Source organism: Salvia splendens, chromosome 8 (genome assembly GCF_004379255.2).
Source record: "Salvia splendens isolate huo1 chromosome 8, SspV2, whole genome shotgun sequence".
NCBI classification, from domain to species: domain Eukaryota; kingdom Viridiplantae; phylum Streptophyta; class Magnoliopsida; order Lamiales; family Lamiaceae; genus Salvia; species Salvia splendens.
The window spans coordinates 6,384,204-6,404,435 of NC_056039.1; the positions used below are offsets into that span (position 1 = coordinate 6,384,204).

The 20,232-nt window shown below is 38.1% G+C and overlaps 1 protein-coding gene across 1 annotated transcript; it reads right to left on the bottom strand.

The window, feature by feature from the left end:
* Positions 1-4,841: 4,841 nt before the first annotated feature.
* On the bottom strand, positions 4,842-7,419 carry LOC121745293. The gene is made up of 3 exons (XM_042139139.1): positions 7,088-7,419; positions 6,566-6,981; positions 4,842-6,271 (listed from the first exon to the last, which is right to left on the bottom strand). The coding sequence occupies exons 1-3, from the start codon at positions 7,175-7,177 to the stop codon at positions 5,086-5,088; spliced, it is 1,692 nt and encodes a 563-aa protein (XP_041995073.1). The 5' UTR covers positions 7,178-7,419; the 3' UTR covers positions 4,842-5,085.
* Positions 7,420-20,232: the final 12,813 nt, after the last annotated feature.

Below are 20,232 nucleotides of genomic sequence, written 5' to 3' on the forward strand. Positions count from 1 at the left end.
TTTAATCATGCCCGATAAGTTGTCACAATAACATTACTCCTTATATATCAATATCACTTCAATGATACGAGTAAGACAATTTCGATTTCATTTTTTGTTTTGTCATAAAATTAAGGCTTACATTTCACACTTCTAGAATTTACTGGACACGATTTATACATATACTGATATGACAAAAATGATAATAACGATTAAAATTATGTTGGGACGTGATAAAAATAACACCTTAAGATTAAATCCGATTTAATATCGCAGCGCACCCGCTGGATGAGACGTGAGAAAGAATTAATACTGTAAGAATGAAAAAAATTAGGGTCTTACAATGAGTTTAAAAAATTCAAGACGTTTTTCCTTTTGTTTAATTTGCAAGAATATTTTTCTTATAAGCTTTGATTAAAATAATTTGGAATTTTGAAATTGTGAACACCTTTAATTTAACAGTTTTAACTTTTACGTATTTTTTTCCAATATCACATCAGTACTGATATATTTCCTCATATGAAATCCAACATCTCAAACATATAAAAAAGTTTGTCAGAAAATGTTTGATATTATAAATACCTCGATATGCTCAGATGCAATTAATTACTATGTTAGTGCGATTAGTATTTATTCAAGTAATAATAGAAAAAAAGTACTCTTATTAATGAAGCAAAAAAAATGTGGGAAGTTAAACAACGATTAACTTCTATTATATCTCCACTTCATGAATTTTAAACTTCATTTCACTAATACATATTTTGTGCATTTTTATAATCGATCATCTCCATATAATCATATGAAATTTAATTTAAATGTTAAGAAGGATTTATTGCTTGGTGATAATTAATAACTCTGTGCAAGTATTTTCTTTTTGAAGGAATGAAATTGCAGGTGCACCTTTTTGGCCAGCACGTGACTATTGTCACACTTTTATTTTCTTTTTTGCATTCCAAACTCTATACAACAAGCATCAATATATTCTCTCATTATTGGATCATGTTATTTTTGCTCTTTTTATTTTATACCTTGCTTTACTTTTCATGTATTTCTACTTGAATCTTAATTATTGGTGGCATGTAAAGCAGAACATAATTGATATATATCGGGTATATAATTAAATTAATAAGAGTCGAACAAAAATTTTAAAAGACCTAAATTATTGAAATAAAATTTCTAAGTAGTCTAAACTTTATTTCACATGGTTTTGAAATGGGGACCAGGTAAGATGGCTATCTTTGGATTATTCTCACTAACACCACATTGTTGGGCAGTGAGGAATCATTGTTTTGCTGATTAGTGTGGAAGTGAAGAAACCAATTCTTCGAATAAAATGAAAAGAAAATAACTTTAAATTTCAAATATAACTGATGAATTTTCACTTCCAAGTAAAGCCACAAATATAACTAATAACTAATATTAGTATATATAGTGGACGTATATTGGTAAAATAGAGGAGGAAAAAACATGAAGTTTTTAGCATTTCAAAGTCTTCACACTCTACCAAAAACACTCAAAAAGCCAGAGATTGAGAGAATATTTGTACGCCATTGATTTTGAGATTTGTTGCTTCCCATGTCACTTGTGCTTTTGACTTCATTTTTTTTGGTAATTTATTGTGTTCATGAAAAATTGCAATTTGCAACTTTTCTTAGAAACAAACCCAAGGCTTAGAGCATTTATTACTTTTGAGGAATTGGCCATACCACAACCTATTTTATCATATTGTGTGTAAATAGAGGTATAATAGTGATAAAATGGATATAGATTAATCAAACCTAAAATCTTCACACTCTACCAAATTAGGAGTATCAAATTTTGATGTATATGTGTGCATGGCTGCATGTATGTTTGTGAAATGAGTTTGATATAAAAAATCATGGGAGGGTTATATTTATAAACAGATTACAACTTTTTTATTGAAGTATATATAGCTATATTATTAATATTGAATATTAATAAAGAAGTGGCACATTGGTGAACAAACATAATAATAGGTCCAATAAAGCTTTTTGATGATTATCTGTTGTATTTGGAGGACGTAAAAAAATTATGAAAAATATCAGAGCAGAGTGACGCATGCTTCAATCAAGAAAGTTTTTTACCAAAAGCACGAAAAAGACGAGAAAGGGCGTAGCAGTGGCAGTGTCATAATTTACCTTTGAAATGGGTAGGTGTGGTAAGTAATTACGATCAGTAAAAGTTAAAAATATCTGCATTTTCTTGTATTGAGTGCTGATAAGCCCCTTTCCACATTACCATTATCCACAGCCAAATGTCTCACCAACACAGTCAAACTGATTCATAGGTAGCTTGTGCAATTTTAATTACACACTCCACTTCTTCACTAAACTCTCATTTCATTATTTTTTGTCTAAACTCTAATCTCCACTAGAAATTTGATTTGACTTTTACTTTTTTTTCATATAAAATCAATATATAAAATCAAAATAATCCATGTTCTACTAACTCACATTTTATTATAAAATCAATATATGAAAACAGAACTCACATTCCAATAACTATTTCAACCATTTTCATAAAATCAAATACTATTAAAATTCGTGTCATAAAAAATGGGACTTCTATTGGAGACTATAGGGAATACAGTGGATGTTTGGCCCATGCCCCATAATAATTAAGTACTAAAAGAGAGCAAGAATTTTTTTTATTAATAGTAGATAGTATAGATCAACAAAATAAAAAAAAGAAATTGAGTCTATTTCTATGAGACGGAGGTACTGTATAATAGTAGTAATAGATAACTAGAGATTAAATGTGTTGAATTTGGCCAAAAAGTTAAATTGCAATCGATTGCAACATGAAAGTTCAAATATGAATACGACTTACTCTAATAGAACCCAAAAAATAATTAATTTTCATTTTACAGATTTTAAATTGTTTTACATTTCAGGCACAAATAATAATGTACAATGCATGAGAGCATCCACAGTGGGACGGATATCCCGACGGACTTCCCAAAAACACCTACTGCCACGTCATAAGGATTTCCCACTGCACAATGGCGGACATTCACAAAAAAAAATTCACAAATTCACCAAATTAAACAATTTACGGAATTAAAATTTCGACACGAATTAGGACGGAGAACACTAAATGCCCGCTCCACATCCTTGCGCGCTGCCTCCTGACGACCCGCAAAATAGATCTTCTTTTCGTATGTGGCGCATTTGATCGTCTTCACAACGACGGGCCACATAGGGTATATCTCATCCACAAATAATAGCCCATATTGTGCTGGTTGCCGTTGGTGACGAAACTGACGGCCGGACTAACGCCATGCACTGGTCGTTGAAAAGGGGCGACGACTGGAGGACGTTGATGTCGTTGTTCGACCCGGCTACTGTAAAATACGCATGCCAAATCCACAGCCGGTAGTCAACTATCGCTTCAAGGATCATCGTGGGATTCTTGCCCTTGAAACCGGCAGTGAACACCCATTTCCAGACGGTGGGGCAGTTCTTCCACTTCCAATGCATACAATCTATGCTGCCCAATATTCCTAGAAACCCGTATTGACTCCCGTGCATATCCATCAGAGTCTGACAATCTTCGGGGGTAGACTTCCGAAGATACCTATCCCCGAATATCTCCCTAACGCCCTCACAAAAATACTTCAGACATTCGCGGGCAGTTGTCTCGCTGATGTGGAGGTACTCATCGAACATGTCGGTCGCACCTCCGTATGCACTTCTGTATGAGCGTGTGGCCAGGTTTACCAACCGCATCCTCCCTCATCCTGAAATACTCGTATCGACGCTCTAAAGCGCCCACGGTACGTAGAAATAGCGGACGATGCATCCTAAAACGTCACCGGAATATGTTCTCCCCAAACCGTGGCTCCGGAGCGAAGTAGTCCTCATACAACCGACGGTGTGTAGTGATGTGGTCTCGAGGTACTATAGTTCGACGATAGATGGGTCGAGGTACAGCCGATTGCTGCTGCTGCTGCAACCCGCTTGTATCACGCGATTTATCTCCCTGGACGTAACGGCCCGCAACTGTTGTTTAATTCGCCGGCGTACGTCATCAGCACCACACCACTACCACTACCACTACCAATAGCCATTTTGGATATATAAAGGAAACGTAGAGAGAGACAGAAACTCGTTAAAACAAGTGATGCGAATGAAATGAAGTTCAACCAGCCGTATATATAGAGTTTTTTTTTTAAATAAAAAATCGGGACGTCCGTCGTGGCACTGCAATGGCTGACGTCCCTGGAATGCCGCTGAGCTCTGGTGTCCGCAACGCATGTCCGCCTCCCTGCTGCCTAATGGCGGACGTCCTGCGCGGACTTCCGGCACGCCGGTCGGATGGCCGCGCGGATGCTCTGATGATGGGGATGTTTGATTACTTAATATTTTGTTGAATTGAAAGTATGTTGCTAGTATGCCTGAAAGGATGTAACTGTACTTCCAAGGCCAAAAATATGATTTCTTTGTTTCTTGGAGCCTATATAATCATATAGTGATGTACGGAGTACAATAACTTTTAACTTATTCAGAACTTAGTGGCAACTGATGATTACCAATAAACTCAAGAAGATAATTAATAATTTGTGGATTTTAAGTGGATTCATGGCAATGTGTCTTTTCTACTATATGCCATTAAAACCAAGATCTAGACATTGATGCAAAGGGGTTTCAACCTCGTGGAATGTGAGTTGTGTGTTGGATAAGGCTGACATTCAATAGTGCGTTCACACAAGACATGAGATATCAGCCAAAAGCCCAGAATGCAAAGCAATAACACTTTACAAATGCACCACTAATATCATCACCTCATTTATTTCCAACCTCCCATCTTAAATTATGATTGAATATCCCACATGACACAACTAATCCCCAAGTTTTCAAACTACTTAAATATTGAAATTAAATCTGTACATACACATAGATAAGCATAAAATAGTAAAAAGGAAATGAAAATGATTTAAAAAAAAGATGGAACTGGTAACAAAATTTTTATCCTGGGAGGGTAGTACTAGAGGTTTAACGATTTGTACATTGCAACCAGAATCAGATTTCTCCTGCCGGCCTATTAACAATTCAAAACCACCGTCATTATTCAACTTCTTTTAAATCAACAGCTCAAAGCTTCATATTTCACCGGAATCGGACGGTTGAAACCGGCCTGCGCCAGCAGATTACCAACGACACCGATATCCCTGCAGAAAACGCCTTGAAAAACTGATGGCGGTGGAGTTTTGAAGGCCTTGCTTTCCACCGCAACCGCCACTGGCATCGCCACCCTCTCAGGCGGAGGCGGGGCCGGATGCTGAACAGCTGCAGCCGCCTTCTTCCTTTGCTTCTCAGCTGCCTCCTCATCCAAAATGATCGACATTACACTGGTGTATCCCCTCTGCACCAATCTATACAGCAACAACGAGGACATTTTGGCCCGATCACGGACAGAATCGACGTCTTTCTCATCCGCAAACTCGCACCTCTCGATGAAACTAGACGATTTATCCGGCTTGTGTTTGAGCGTGAGCAGGAGATGAGCTCTCTCAAGCTCTGATCTCGAACAGCCTCTTCTCAGTCCAATTAATGCGTAGTAATCTACGTTGCCGGTTTCTCCGGCGGCAAGTCTCTGTTTCAGCTGTTGAATTTTGGCTGCTAAGGAGCACAATTTCCCGGGAATTTCTCTGTATTGAACGCTCTGCCGCTTCCAAACGGGGCCGGGCAGTTTCCGGTCTCGGAGAATTGAGTTGTAGAGCAGTTTCAAATGCTCCAGATCATGGAGGCTATCAGGCAAGCATCGGATGGCCTCGAACAAGCTGGCTCGTACGGTGAGGGCGTCGATGCACGAGGTTTCGAGGGCGAGGGCGCGATTGCAGTCGGCGATCGCCTCCGCGATCCGGCCGGCAGATTGGAAGGCGGTGGCGCGGTGGACGTAGCACTCCGCGAGGAACCCCTGGGGTGCGCCGCGGCGGCCGTCGAGGATTTTGGAGAAGTGCCGGATGGCCTCGGCATAGAGGCCGGCATCAAGGGCGGCGATCGCAGCGGCCTTGCGCCGGATGAGGAGTTTGATGTGGCAGAGGAGGTGGGAGATGCTCTCGGACTCGGTCTTCGGCGGGGTTTGGGGCTGGTTGCTGATCAGATTCTCGCCGGAGCGCGGGAACTTGTTGAAGGAGAAGATGTCGTCGGAGAGGGAGATGCTCTCGCGGCGGAATGCGGCGGTGGCGAGGCGCTTTCCTGTCTGGAGGAGTACCATTGCCTCCTCCATTAAGCCGAGGTGGCAGCATGCTTGCCCCAATATCGAGTACCTGTTCGATGAAATGCGTCAGATAACTGAGTCAAGTCAATTCAATTCAACTCGTGCAAATCTGGTAATTATTTAAATCTGATGAAGACAGATCATCGTTGGTGAAAATTCTGGGCATAGAAGTAGACGAATTTGAATTTTCGAATAGGATCAAAACGAATTAATGACGAGTGGATTAGGTCAAGCATCATTAATTGCAAACAGCTCGCTTCGCGTAAAATTCAAACTTCCAAACTTAATTACTCAACACTAAAACAAATCGGAGAGAAAGAGATGGAGGATTAAACGAATTTACCTCCATTGCCCTTCCTTCTCGACGTTTTTACAGAGCCCAGCCATCACTTTCTTCCTCAAATCGGAGACGGAGAAGCACCTGAACGCAGGCTCGTCCCCACTCAGTGAGTCGCCGCTGGAGGAGAGGAGCTTGACTCGCTCTCTCGATAGCTGAGTGGACGAGTTATCCGACGAAGCGCTCGACGACGAATCATCAGAGGAGACTATCTTCAAGCTCGGGATATAATCCTGCAGCATATCCGCCACCTCCTTGAACCGCCGGAGGTGCAGCAAACACCGCGCCTTAAGCTCGAGCGCAACCTCCATGCGCGGCGCCACCGCCAGCGCCGCCTCCAGGAGCCCCAGCGCCGCCGCAATCTCGCTCTGGTCCTGCGTCGCAATCAACATCCTGGCTTCCCTCACGTATCTATCCACCATCTGCAATACATCATTCATAATCAATATCTCCACCACATAACCAACACAAAATCATCAACAATAAATAAATCAATTGAGAGAGAGGAATCAATCAAATTTACAGCACCTTTTTGTTGGTGAGCCACCAATGCTTCCTCTCTCCGCCGGCGAGAGACGGAGATGCGACAGCCATGGATGGATTGCAATAATCAACCATTAAAAACTCTCTTCTTCTTCTTCTTCAGATGAGAATGAGAAACATGGAGTAGTATATTTCCCTCTCACGGCGAGGCGAGGAGAGGCGATTTGAATTCGAGAGAGGGAGGAGTGAAGAGGGAGAAGGGTTTTAAACAAGAAATGCCATCTTTGACCAGAGAGAAAGCTTGATCCCTCTATTTCATGGCTGGCGACCAGATTCTCTCTTTCCCACCTTTTAGTTTTAGAGTGAGAAACCTATATTTCATTTTCTTATTAATAGTACTTAACTTCCAATTATATTCATTTTCTCGCAATTACTAATCATTTCCTTTTGCCGTTAAAAACATTTTTTGTTTACCATTGAAAAAGGGTTTAAAATTTTAATTAATACTCCTATTCCATATTTTCAAATCTTTATGCTAAACGACAATTATTTTAAATTGTTACTCGATTTGTATGTAAATGAAACAACATTCGGGGTTGACTCAATTGTAGGTGAATATTCCAAATTTAGAGATTAATTAGTTTGTTAGTAGGATTCATTCAAAATTAAATTAGTTTGCAATTACTCCTATATGGTACAGTTACAAATTTGCAAAATTACAATATTTCATTTTATTTCATTTTAAATTGTTTCATTATTTTTATATTACTTGAGTAATTTATTATTATAAATTTTATGTAAAAAATAATTCAAATAATATGAGATAGAGAGGGTATAAAATAACACGACTGCACTCAAACTTATAGTACTATTAAATTGAGCTTTGGATAAAAAAAAATCGTTACACTTTTCGAATTGATTACTAAGAATTAGTATATTTACTTAGTGGTTTCACAGTGACAGTACATTAGTATTTTGTAATAAAATAATTCAAGTATTGAAAACTTGTAAGGTAGTTCAATAACTGTTCCTAGATTCGTAATTAAGTTAAGATTAATTATACCTTTTGCACTAAATATGGTTGAATTTTGTTTCGATCAAATTTGGTTAATAAAGATTAATGTATTGACATTTGACATTTTCACCACTCAAAAAAAGAAACGTGGAATAGTAGGATAATTATTTCTCTTATCTCAATTCTCAACGCGTGATATCATGGCATTGATCTTGCAAATAATTTGGAAATATCAAGTCAAAATTAATAATCGTTTTAAATTTGACTTCTGCTATCAGAACTCGGGATATATAATCTTATTTTAAGGGAATACTGAACATTAAAATGAATAAATTATGACCATCAATCAATAAACAATTTCCGTTTGGCATAACGTGGTGAAGAGATGGCGTAATGGTCACACACAAACACGCTAATATGTATAATTATTTAGCTAAATCTCTTAATTATACTTGCATGTATTTGGTTGATAGTAGGCCATCTTGGCGTTGAGATTATTTTTTAGGGAAAATATATTAAATAACGAAAATAAACTTCATATTTACTTATAAAATCATCTTATGAATATTTATAATCCATAAATGTCATGTATAATAATTTGCGTTGACTTTATTAAAACGGTAATTTAACTCTCAAACTTGCATATAATTAGGAGATTAGTCATTTTCTCAATTTTACGTCTTCCTCTTCTTTAATCACCTCAACAATTGGATATTAGATTAAATTTACTCCTCTATTAAGCCATTTATTCCCAAAAGAATAATGAATTAGAAATTCAATTTATGAGATATATCATTGAAATACATCAACAGTGATAGTGGTTATTAATCATGAAAAATGAGAGCAATCTCCACTTTAATTTTCCAAAAGTTGAATGGTTATGACACAATTTTGTGAAATCAGCATATATCATAGATCCAGAGGTGCCACGCATCTGATATTGCAACAGATAAATTGAAACAATTAATATAATATCCAAATTGAAGCATCATAATATCCACTTTGGTTATTATAATTTTTTAAAATTCTCTGTGGAGTATATCATAAATGAAACAAGCAAAATACATAGTCACATACTAAAATCTATTAAAAAAATATATGTAGCATATTGATGGGGGTTGAAGAAAAAAAGTATTCCCCAAGACGTAAACCACAAGAATCATACCCTTTTCTTTTTTTTTTCTCTCTCTCTTTTATTCCCAATTTTTTAAGCTCCTTTCCTTTAAGATTGGTTCTCTCTTTTTTCATCCCTTGCTTTAGATTTCACCCAAATTGATTAATGAGTGCACATGAATTTTAGTGGATATAGATAAATAAATGGATGGATAGAAAGCCATTGCTCTCTTAATATTTTCTCCATTTATTTATCTTATTTTATGTCTGATTTATCGATGGTGTGGTATTCCTATTTGGTTTGGACATATTTAGGCTATAAACTTTATAGTTGAATTTAAGAGAGAAAGAGAGATTATTTGAATTATACGAATTCTAGTTTAAACCATATAACTGTAACAAATGTATAATTAGTGTGAGACCATCCACAACGCGTCTCGCGCCGGGCTCGCGTCTCGTCTCGGAGAGACGAGACCCCCGCGAGACGCATTGCAGCGGCCATCTCGTCTCCAGCTCGCGACCGTCTCGTCGCGTAGCTCGTCTCGGAGAGACACGAGACGAGCTGTCTCGCCACGCGCCCGAGACACGTGGCACGTCCCCATGCGTGCGTGACGCCCACTCGCTGGCCCGCGAGTGGGCGTCGTCACTGATGACGCAATAATTCATTTTTTTTTAAAAAAATCGATTTTTAATAATAAAATTTTTTTTTTCAAACGGTAATATTACCGTTAAATATTTATTTTCATTTTTAAAATTTTTAATTTTTTTACTCTATAAATAATTCTATTCCATACTCATTTCAAACACAAACACACATCTATTCCTCTCAAATCCTCTCTATCACTCCAATTTCCATCTTCAATCAACTCAAACAAATGGATCCTTTTGAGCAAATGCGCCAATTAATGGAACAATCACTCGAAGAAGATCGACGACGAGAGGCGGAGGAAGCCGCACCACCCCCACGACGCTCCCGGAAGTACATCAATCGGAACCGGGAGGAAGCCGCCGCACGGTTAGTACGCGACTACTTCTGCGATAACCCGATTTGGGGAGATACCTATTTCCGTCGCCGTTTCCGCATGCGGAAACCGCTATTTCTCCACATAGCGAATACTTTGGCGGCCAGGGAGGAGTTCTTCCGAGAAGGGTTCGACGCGGTCGGTCGCCGACGACATCTACCCGAAGTGGCCGACCTTCGTGAAGACGTGCGGCAGGCCAGCGAACCCAAAGCAGGCTCTTTTTGCGCAGAAGCAGGAGACTGCGCGCAAGGATGTGGAGAGGGCGTTCGGGGTTCTCCAAGCGCGCTTCAACATCATCAAAGCCCCGGCTCGTTCGTGGTTCATGGAGAGCATGGTCGACATCATGTATACGTGCATAATCTTGCACAACATGATTGTCCGAGACGAAGGACCCGATGCCGGAAATTGGTTCGACCCCGAATCCCCCGGAAGCTCAACTGCAAGTAGTCCGCCGCGAAGTGGAGCGCATCCATCTATACAAGAACGGTTGGCTATTCGGGCAAGGACACGCGACTCTAGCGCCCACACCCAACTCCAAGAGGATCTAATTGAGCACATTTGGGAAAACTTTGGCGGAGAATATTAAATTATGTCATTTTTATTTTTTTAGAATTTTAATTATGTCTTCGTTTTTTTAATGTTAAGTTGTAATATTGTTTTAATTTTAATAAAGTGTGTTTGTTTAAATTGAATTGGGTTTTAAAAAAAATTATAAATTAAATTGAATGAATAGTAATTAAGAGACGGTATAGAGACGGTTAAGAGACGGAGCGTTGCAGCCTCCGTCTCTTAGTTAAGAGATGGAGGAAAAAAGGACAGTGGGGTCCTCAAATAGTGCTCAAATAGTAGTTAAGAGACGGTTTAAGAGACGGTATAGAGACAGCGTTGTGGATGGCCTGAGACTCCTACAAATAATTACAGATATATGATTAAATCTGAATAATTGACCAAAAAAAAATGGGATGGGAGACAAACACACACAAAGAGGCCACCTATTTAATATTCTTGCTTTGCAAATAAAGGAGGTTCCTAAAATTTACAATCTCGTTGGCATAGGACCCACTCCCACTTGCCACATCACTAAATGCACCAAGCAAACTTCCACGTGGCATGACCTGATAAGTGGTCCCACGCACTTCGCTACCATTGGCCGGGTATTGCCTTTTAGAGCATCCACGACCGTGCTCTTGCCAGCAAGCACGGTTGTGGGCCCGGCGCCACTATTCCTGCCTGCTCTCTGGCAAGAGCATAACACCCACAACTATGCTCTTCCGCAAGTACGAGCACAATTCAATTTAAAATTCAATTAAACAAAACATTTCCATAATATTAAAATTCATTAAAAAACCACAATAAATATTACAAATTATAAATAAAATAAAAAAGACATAATTAAAATCCTAAAAATTAAAAATTACATAATTAAACTCCTAAAAATTAAAATTTACATAATTAAAAGCTAAAAATACCCCGTGGACGACTACTCATCCGGCGGCACTACCCCCAATTGTCTTTGGAGGCCCAATATCATGGCCTCGTGCGATCGAAGTTGCGAGGGGGTCATAGTGGACCTATCGGTCATATTGAGTTGGGCCAAAAGCTGCCACAACGAGTTGGTGGGGGGGGGGGGGGGGTTGAGGTGGCTCATATGGAACGGGAGCGGGAACTGGAGCATGGGCGGTTGCAGCCATGGCTCGACGGCGGTTGGCCGCCGCCTTCTTCCTTCCTTGCGGTCGGCGTTGGGAACAGCTCGGGCCGGCGTCGGGGCTACTCAAGTTAGCTCCGGCGAGTTGGCTAGCCACTTCTTCGGAGCCGGCGTCGGATAGGGATACCGACCTTGACCGTTTGGAGGAGCCGCTAGAGGAGGATGTTACGCCTCCCATATACTTCGGGTGCGTCAGCGTCTCATGCCAAACGTTGAGGTACTTGAACGGCTTGTAGTTCATGGGTTGGTAGGTGCTCATCGCGGCAGTGACGAAGTCGACCTCGTTCCGGCCGCTCCCCGCATTTCGCTCTTCCTGGAGGAAATAGCCATTGAACTTGCCAATTTCATCGCTGGCTCTGAAGATGGCGTTGCGCACCATACTCTCGTTGCGCTCGACTATTCCCGGCGGCCGGTTTTCATTGTACCGGCGAGCGATGCGCCACCAAAAGTGATCGCCGGATTAGTTCGTGTCAACCACCGGATCTTCGGAGATTTCCAAGTACGCCTTCAACAATTTATCCATCTCCGCCGGAGTGTATGGTGTGCGGACACCGCGAGTAAGAGGAGTCGGAGTTTGGGAGGGGGCAGTTGGCCTAGGCTCCGGTGTCCACCCGTATCGCCCTTCGGGGGCTCCTTGGTCGTCGATTGGGTATGGCCGGTAGCCACCCGGAACCCCCGAACTTTGGGTTTGAGGAGGGGCCGAGTATTCCGTTTCAAGACTAGGAAACGGTGGTGAACCGAACCATTCGGGGTTCTAACCGGAGCCCGGGGGTTATCGCCGTGGCCGGACATTGTTATGGTGTAGGAGTGGAAGAAAGATTGAGAATGGATATGGGAGAATGAAAATGAGAATTGTGTAGTTTGGTGTGAATTTTTGGGTGTTAAAGTGAGATATTTATAGATGAAAATGTGTATTTTGGGGGAAAAAATATATATTTTTTTAAAAGTGGTAAACAACGGTAATAAACGGATATATTTTTTTTGGGAAGTGATTTTTTTTTATCGGTTTTTTTATATTAAAAATCGATTTTTAATAAAAAAAAATTCAAAGGCAACGGCTATGTCGTTGCCCAATTGCGTGCCGCCACGTCGCCTGCTCGCTGGTACGGACGTGCTCTTCACAACGAGCAGCGCCGTGCCAGCGGCGATGGAGCTTGCTGGCACGGACGAACGAACGCCGCCCGCCCACCGCTGCGCATGCTCTTATTGCACCCACTAGATGCTCAATGTCATTCTTTACTTTTTCGCTTTTTTGGAAAAAATATGTCCTTAATATTAGTACTCCTACTATTATTGTTTAAAATCACCTCAATATATGATGCATAATTAATGTATAATAAATATTTGATAGTTTCATAAAAATATATCTGATCGCATATTTGATTTTGGAAAATCGACTTTTACGCCTTGAGGCCGACGTAGGTCCAGTTTTCTTCTATTGCCATAATAACACTAAATCCGTGATCTATTGATTGAATGGAGGAAAATATGGAGGAAAATATCTTATCAATTAAACTGTGTTTCATCTTTGGCAATGTTGATCTAGTTTGATACACGAGAAATAAGTGAACATGTCACTATATAGAGTTTTTTACTTTTACATTATTTATTTTATATTGTTCCAAAATTAAAATTTACATAAATAAAATACAAAGTTTCATTTTTGTTTTATTCTAATACAATCCATTACTACGTTTGACGCCTTAAATTACCTATGTGGAGTACAATTTTTTATTTCATGATTTCATATTGTCATAAAAGGTTTTATCATCATTAAATGCTGGTTAATAAATAGGTCAAACAATCCCTCGCCTGAAGCACGCACCGCACGTATCAAAACCTCAAATCAAGTAAAACCAAGGATATATAAGAGCACTGCACAACAAACTAAAAGCAAGAAAATGTCAAATTTTCCGGTTTGTTCTTTACAACAAATGTGGAATATTAGAATCAGTAAATAGTACTAGTACCACTATATTCCATAGCAACTTAATATTTTTATCAGTGTTACTCAACTTAAATTTTACTGAGTATATATTCTTAAATATATTATAATGAATCATCAACATCGTAATTTTATTTCAAATACAGTACTACGTATATAAATAACTGTTAACTTAAAACATGAACTATGAGCTATAACTTTTGAGGTTCGAATTTGCAACTTAAACTTTTATTATTGAATTACTCATGGTATATGAAGAAGCAAATGATGATCAAATGTGCCAATATTTCAACTCATTTCATTATTGGTCACATTTCAAATGAATAATTTGTAGGCAAAAGGCCAATCATGTGCATTGCCTCATAGTATATCATTGAGTGAACTACAAAAATGGTCTTTGGACTATTAGTTTATCTCGCTCATAGTCCTTAGATTTTTAAAATATTGTCATACAACCCTGGACTAAGGGCTTATCTCGAAATTAGTCATTTTGCCATTTTTTATACGAAAATACCATTTTGAGGGTTTGGGCAATTTGGCCTTTTTACACTTTGAGCATTTTAAATTTGATATTATTTCAGTGATGTACTAAATCTGATATTATTTCAAAATTATCATTCTTCTCCCCTTTTTGTCATCCTTCACTTTTTTTTTCTTTATTTCAATATTAGATTTGATTTTATAAAATTAAATTTCAAAATTTAGATTTTTAAATATCATTAAATTTTTATTAATTATTAAAATTACTATTAAATAACAAAAATTAATAGTTTTGATCAATATTTGATAGTTTTAAATATTTAATCAATAAGGTATGCCGACTCCAACTTAGTTCTAATCAATATTTAATAGTTTTGATCATAAATAGATCATATAACACGATTATTCTAAAATAAATATGCATATAATGTAAGACTAATATAATTTTCGTTTATTTGTTTAAAAACAATCAAAATTAACTAGAAAATTTAAACAAAATACTCATGTATAAAATTTTTAGTAGTATCAAATTTTTAGTCAACTTCATAATATATAATCACAAGCAATTATAACAACCGAACGAAGGCTAAGTAGAATAACTCTTATTTTTTCATCATGATTATTGTTATTATTCTTCTGTACTTCTTCGATTCAAATGAATATTATAATAAATAACAAAAATTTATAGTTTTAATTAATATTTATAGTGTCCATGAATTAATAATTTTAATTAATAAAAATTTATTCATAGTTAAATATCTAAATTTAAAATTTAATTTTATAAAATTAAATCTAATATTGAAATAAATAAACAAAGTGAAGGATGGCGAAAGGGAAGAAGAATGATAATTTTGGAATAATACCAGATTTAATACATCACTGAAATAATATCAGATTTAAAATGTTAAAAATGTAAAAAAACCAAATTGTCCAAACCCTCAAAAGAGTATTTTCTTATAAAAAATAGTAAAAAGACCAATTTCGAGATAAACCCTTAGTCTAAGGATATCTGAGGATATTTTTAAAGTCCATGGACTATGGACGAGATAAACCCATAGTCCATGGACCATTTTTGTAGTTCACTCTATATCATTTTATCTCCTCTATTGCTTTTCCTATTTTTTTTTAAAAAATATTGTTTTCAACATCATCACACACATACACACTCTTCTTTTAAATGTTCCGGTTTAAAAGTGAAAACGTATAATAAATTCTTACGGATTGGAATTTGACTATTTTGCAACCAAACTGATTTGTAAAGTTAGCTCAAAATTTATATAATGCTAAAGTGTTTTGCCTTTATACATTCGGTGTATATAATTAATTAATTGTTGGATGGTGTGGAGTCCATGTTTAAAGTTTAATAAATGCTTCTTTAATTTAAGAAACTTCATTCAATGCTATATTTGAATTAAGAAATAGGAGTATCCGAAGTTTGGCCTTGTGACTAGCCATTTATTTACATTAAATTGCACATTTTATTAGTTCGAAGCATCTGATTCAGTTCTCTTGTTTCACCTAATATCTCAATAATTAAAATTAAGTAGTTTCAACAGCAACTTAGTATTGTTATAAAAAAAATGAACCAAAATTTAAAGGAAAAAATACTCACATTTCTTGGTGATAATATGGTAGTCTAAGAGCATCCACAATGGCTTTCTCCCAACAATAGCTCAGTCATAGTCCAGCCACAAAATCATCCTGCCACATCATCAGGACAAGCAAATAGCCCAGCAATAGTCTAGCCACATCACTCCTAATTATATAAAACAAATAATTGACAATCACACAAAATACAGAATTAAATTTACGACACAGATACGCGAAAATTGAATAATAATATTAAAATTAAAAAAAAGTACATTAATTTTTTAAAAAAACTCCTCTTCCACACACGAATTACGGAATTACATAATAAAAAATTACAATCACGCAAATACGGAATTAAATTTACGACACAAATACGAGAAAATGTAATAATTTTATTTAAATTAAAAAAAGTAAATTATATAAAAATAATAATTAAAAAAATCGGCTAGCCGATTCTGAGCCCGCAATGGCGGCTAGCGGATCGCCTAGCGCCCGCGAATCTGCTAGAGCTCGCCGATCGGTTAGCCTAAATTGTCGCAATGGAGGCTAGCGGATCGGCTAGTGCCCGCGATCGGCTAGCCTATCCGCTAGCCTCCATTGTGGATGCTCTAATTAAATGCAAAAAGTGGTCAAGTACTATCCTTAAAATACTACTATAAAATATTAATTATAAACATGGGAATGAATTGCAGCCACATTTAGATTGTATGAAACTTTAACATCGTCGTCATGTGGAAACATTAATGTGTGAAATAGATCAATTGCAATGTCTTGATCGAATACTTTATTATTTTCATTAATTTGCCATTTTACTCATTGCACAACCATAACTCGACACTTCTTAGAAAAAGAGAGCTTTTCCATTCTCTTATTGGTTTTGAAATAGAATGGTCCCATCCTATTTTTCTCATTATTGCCTTATAGTACAAAATAAAAAGAAATAATTAAATTTATCATTTTAAAATTTCCCAATAATGCTATGTACTAGTTGAATTTGGTGTCCCCTTTCCAACATCAGGTGGAAAATTGCCCTAATAAAAAAAAAGACAAATAGGCCGAGGGGACCATAGATAGCACAGGTTTTCTTACATTACAACCATTCCTTATTATTATAGCTAATATTTTCCAGCTTGAAAGGAAATTAGGCCACCATATTTTTATAGGAATAATCCAATTTTTAATTCTATCTAATCATCACCTGTATTTTGCAGCTAGCAATTGTATGGGCTCTAGGCTCCACAATTTTTTTTAATTTCTCTAGGCTCCACCAATTTCACTACTTCACATTTATTTCCTCTTCATGATAAATAATGTATGTACTAAATACTAGCACCACGTATGAAATTCAATCCAATTTCTGACACGTTAGAAAATCGACTAAAAGGACTCTTTGGTGATAGGCATCATGCAATAATGTACCTCAGCCATGAGATTTTAGGAGATAATATTATTTACTCCGTTAGGTAAAGGGAGACAATATTATATTTATATTAACATCTTTTATGAGATAAATTAAAAATACAAGTGTGTCATCTATTATGAGACGAGGACGAAGAAGTAGCTAAAATATCATGTTGAGAATGTTATCTATTAGTTTTATCATATATGATTCGGGATTTATGTAATCGGCTTTTTTCAAGAGTAGATAAATCTTAAAACAACGCTTTAGAGCATCCGTATCGCCATCTCGATGCGGGCTCGGTCTCGTCTCGACTAGACGAGCCAGCATCGAGATAGCGATGCAGGCCCCCGTCGCGTCGCATGTCTCTCCGGGGCGATGAAGCTGGCGAGCTCTGGCGCGCGACGTGACACCCACTCGCCGGCCCGCGAATGGGCGTCTTCATGCTAACGCAATAAATAATTTTTTTAAAAAAAGATCGATTTTTCGAAAAAAAATAAAATTTAAAAATTAAAATTTTAAAACGGTAATATTACTGTTTGAATTTAATTATTTATTTATTTATTCTATAAATACTCCAATTAACTCTTTCATTTTACACACAAACACACTATCTCTCATCTTTTTTCCTTCTCATCACTATCATATTATCTATCTCTCTTTCCTCTCCAATTTCTGCAAAAATGTCCGGTGACGGAAACTCTGCCGGCGAGGGCGGATACGACTTGAACACGTTTGTCGACTAGGGGGCATGTACAATGTTTTGGGTTCTTCTGGTTCCGGTTCGTCACCGGGCACCCAAGGCTCTTCGACGACGGCGTACCAAACACCATCTTTTCCAATTGATGCATATTATCGTCCCTTCGCCCCGAGGTATGAGCAAACGCTGGGATTATCCCAAATTAGGGAGAATATTCCGGAGGAACACACTCTGGAAAACCTTCCGACCAGAGCTAGAAGAGGAGGCGGAGGAGGACGAGCCAGCAGAGGAGGACGACGAGGCGGTGGAAGCTCCGCCAGTCGCGGATCCGGAAACGAGGAGGATGAGGCAGTGGAGGACGTAGGCCGTCATCCATACAGCTCCGCGGAGAGGATGGCTCTATTCGACGCTTGGATCAGCACGTCGTACGATCCCATCGTCGGGAATCAACAATCCCACAAGTGTTTTTGGGATAAGGTCACCGCCGCATACAACGAGCAAAAGCCAAGGGGAACCTTCAAGCGCAACATGAAGATGCTTCGCAATCATTTTGAGCCAGCCGACAAAGATATCAAAATATTTTGTGGGATCTACAAGCTTGAAACGGAGAATTACCAAAGCGGAGCCAGTGGAGCCAACATTCTGAGAGCGGCTTTGCGAGTCTTTAAAACTGACACTGGCAAAGATTTCAAATATGTTGATATTTGGCAGTCGGTCAAAGAGGTTGATAGGTGGGTTGGCGGTGTCCAGTCCAGCATGGGCTCGAGCTCGAAACTCACGAAGCACACGACGGGTGGCTAATACTCGTCTAGTGAGGGCGGGGAAGGCAACGCCTCACAAGAGGTTGAGTTCCCGACATCTGATGCAGGGGGCTCCTCCGGTACACGACGTCGGCCGCAAGGGAACAAGGCGGCGAAAGCGACTAGAGCTCACGCAGAGAGGGCCCGAGGCGAATCAAGCCAGGCGAGCTCCCAAGGCACGTCGCCGCCCTCCCTAATGTCCATGTACTTCACCGCCACGATGGCTGACACTTCCCGCATGACGCCTGACCAATATCAAGCCCATATTGCCGGCATTGTGTATCTGGTAAGACAACTTGGTATTCCGCCTCAAACGGGTGCATCGCCACAGCCTTCGAGGGATGATTCGCCGGCGGAGTAGTTTTTATAATTTAAGTGTGCAATTTTAAATTTCTAGTATTTTAAATTATGTCTTTTTTATTTTTTTAAGATTTTAATTATGTATATTTTTAGGATTTTAAATTGTAATTTTATTTTATTTGATGAAGTGTGTTTTTATTAATTGAATTTGTTGGAAATAAAAATAAAAATGAAATTAAATGAATAGTTAGAGGATAAGATGATTAAGAGATGGAGGGCTGCAGATGTTGTCTCATAGTTAAGAGATTGGATAAAAAGTGCAGCGGGGCCCATGACAAGTTAATGGATGAGACGGTATTGAGACATGGATGTGGACGACCTTAATAGCTAATTAGCACACAATAGAATGACGTCCTTCTCAAATTAGACTCTCAGAAGCTGTATGAGACAATTCAGTGAAACTTGCTAGAGAAAAAAAACGTTATTTGGGCATGAGTTTTTAGGCCATCTTGATGTTTATTCTTGTTAATAAATCTTGAACCTTGTTGTTTCAATCGCGAAAATGATTAAGAGAAGTCGAACCCCTTTCAACTCTTATATTCTTATTGATCACAAAAACCTTCAATAAACTCATTCTGAAAAGGGATGTGAATTTAGAGTTTTTATGTGGCTCGCTATTGGAGCAAGTCAGATTCAAACCACCCAACTCTAATTCGTAAACAACAAGACTATATTTTGCCATCTTGATGCCAGTATTCTAGACAAGTTAATTATGGAAATCGGCTCTCATCCCACTGAATTGTGAGGAGAATTGGGTTGAAGATGCCATAGGGTACTAAGTATGACTCATAGCGATCATTTATCAAAGAATGACTCTAGTTATCAAATGATTGAACAACCGGGAGCAATATACTTACGATACTTAGTTGACATTCATAAAAAGTATCTATTGAATTTTGAGTTCAATACATCCTCTTGAGTTCAATATTTGTTAGCTGTGTTTGGCCGCTTTACTTGATCTTCCTTACTGTTTGACTTGTTTGTTCTTTAGACATAGTGCCCCTAAATCTTGTTATTTTGTCTTGTTCTTCACAGTTGCATTTTATGTGTCATTCTTCGAA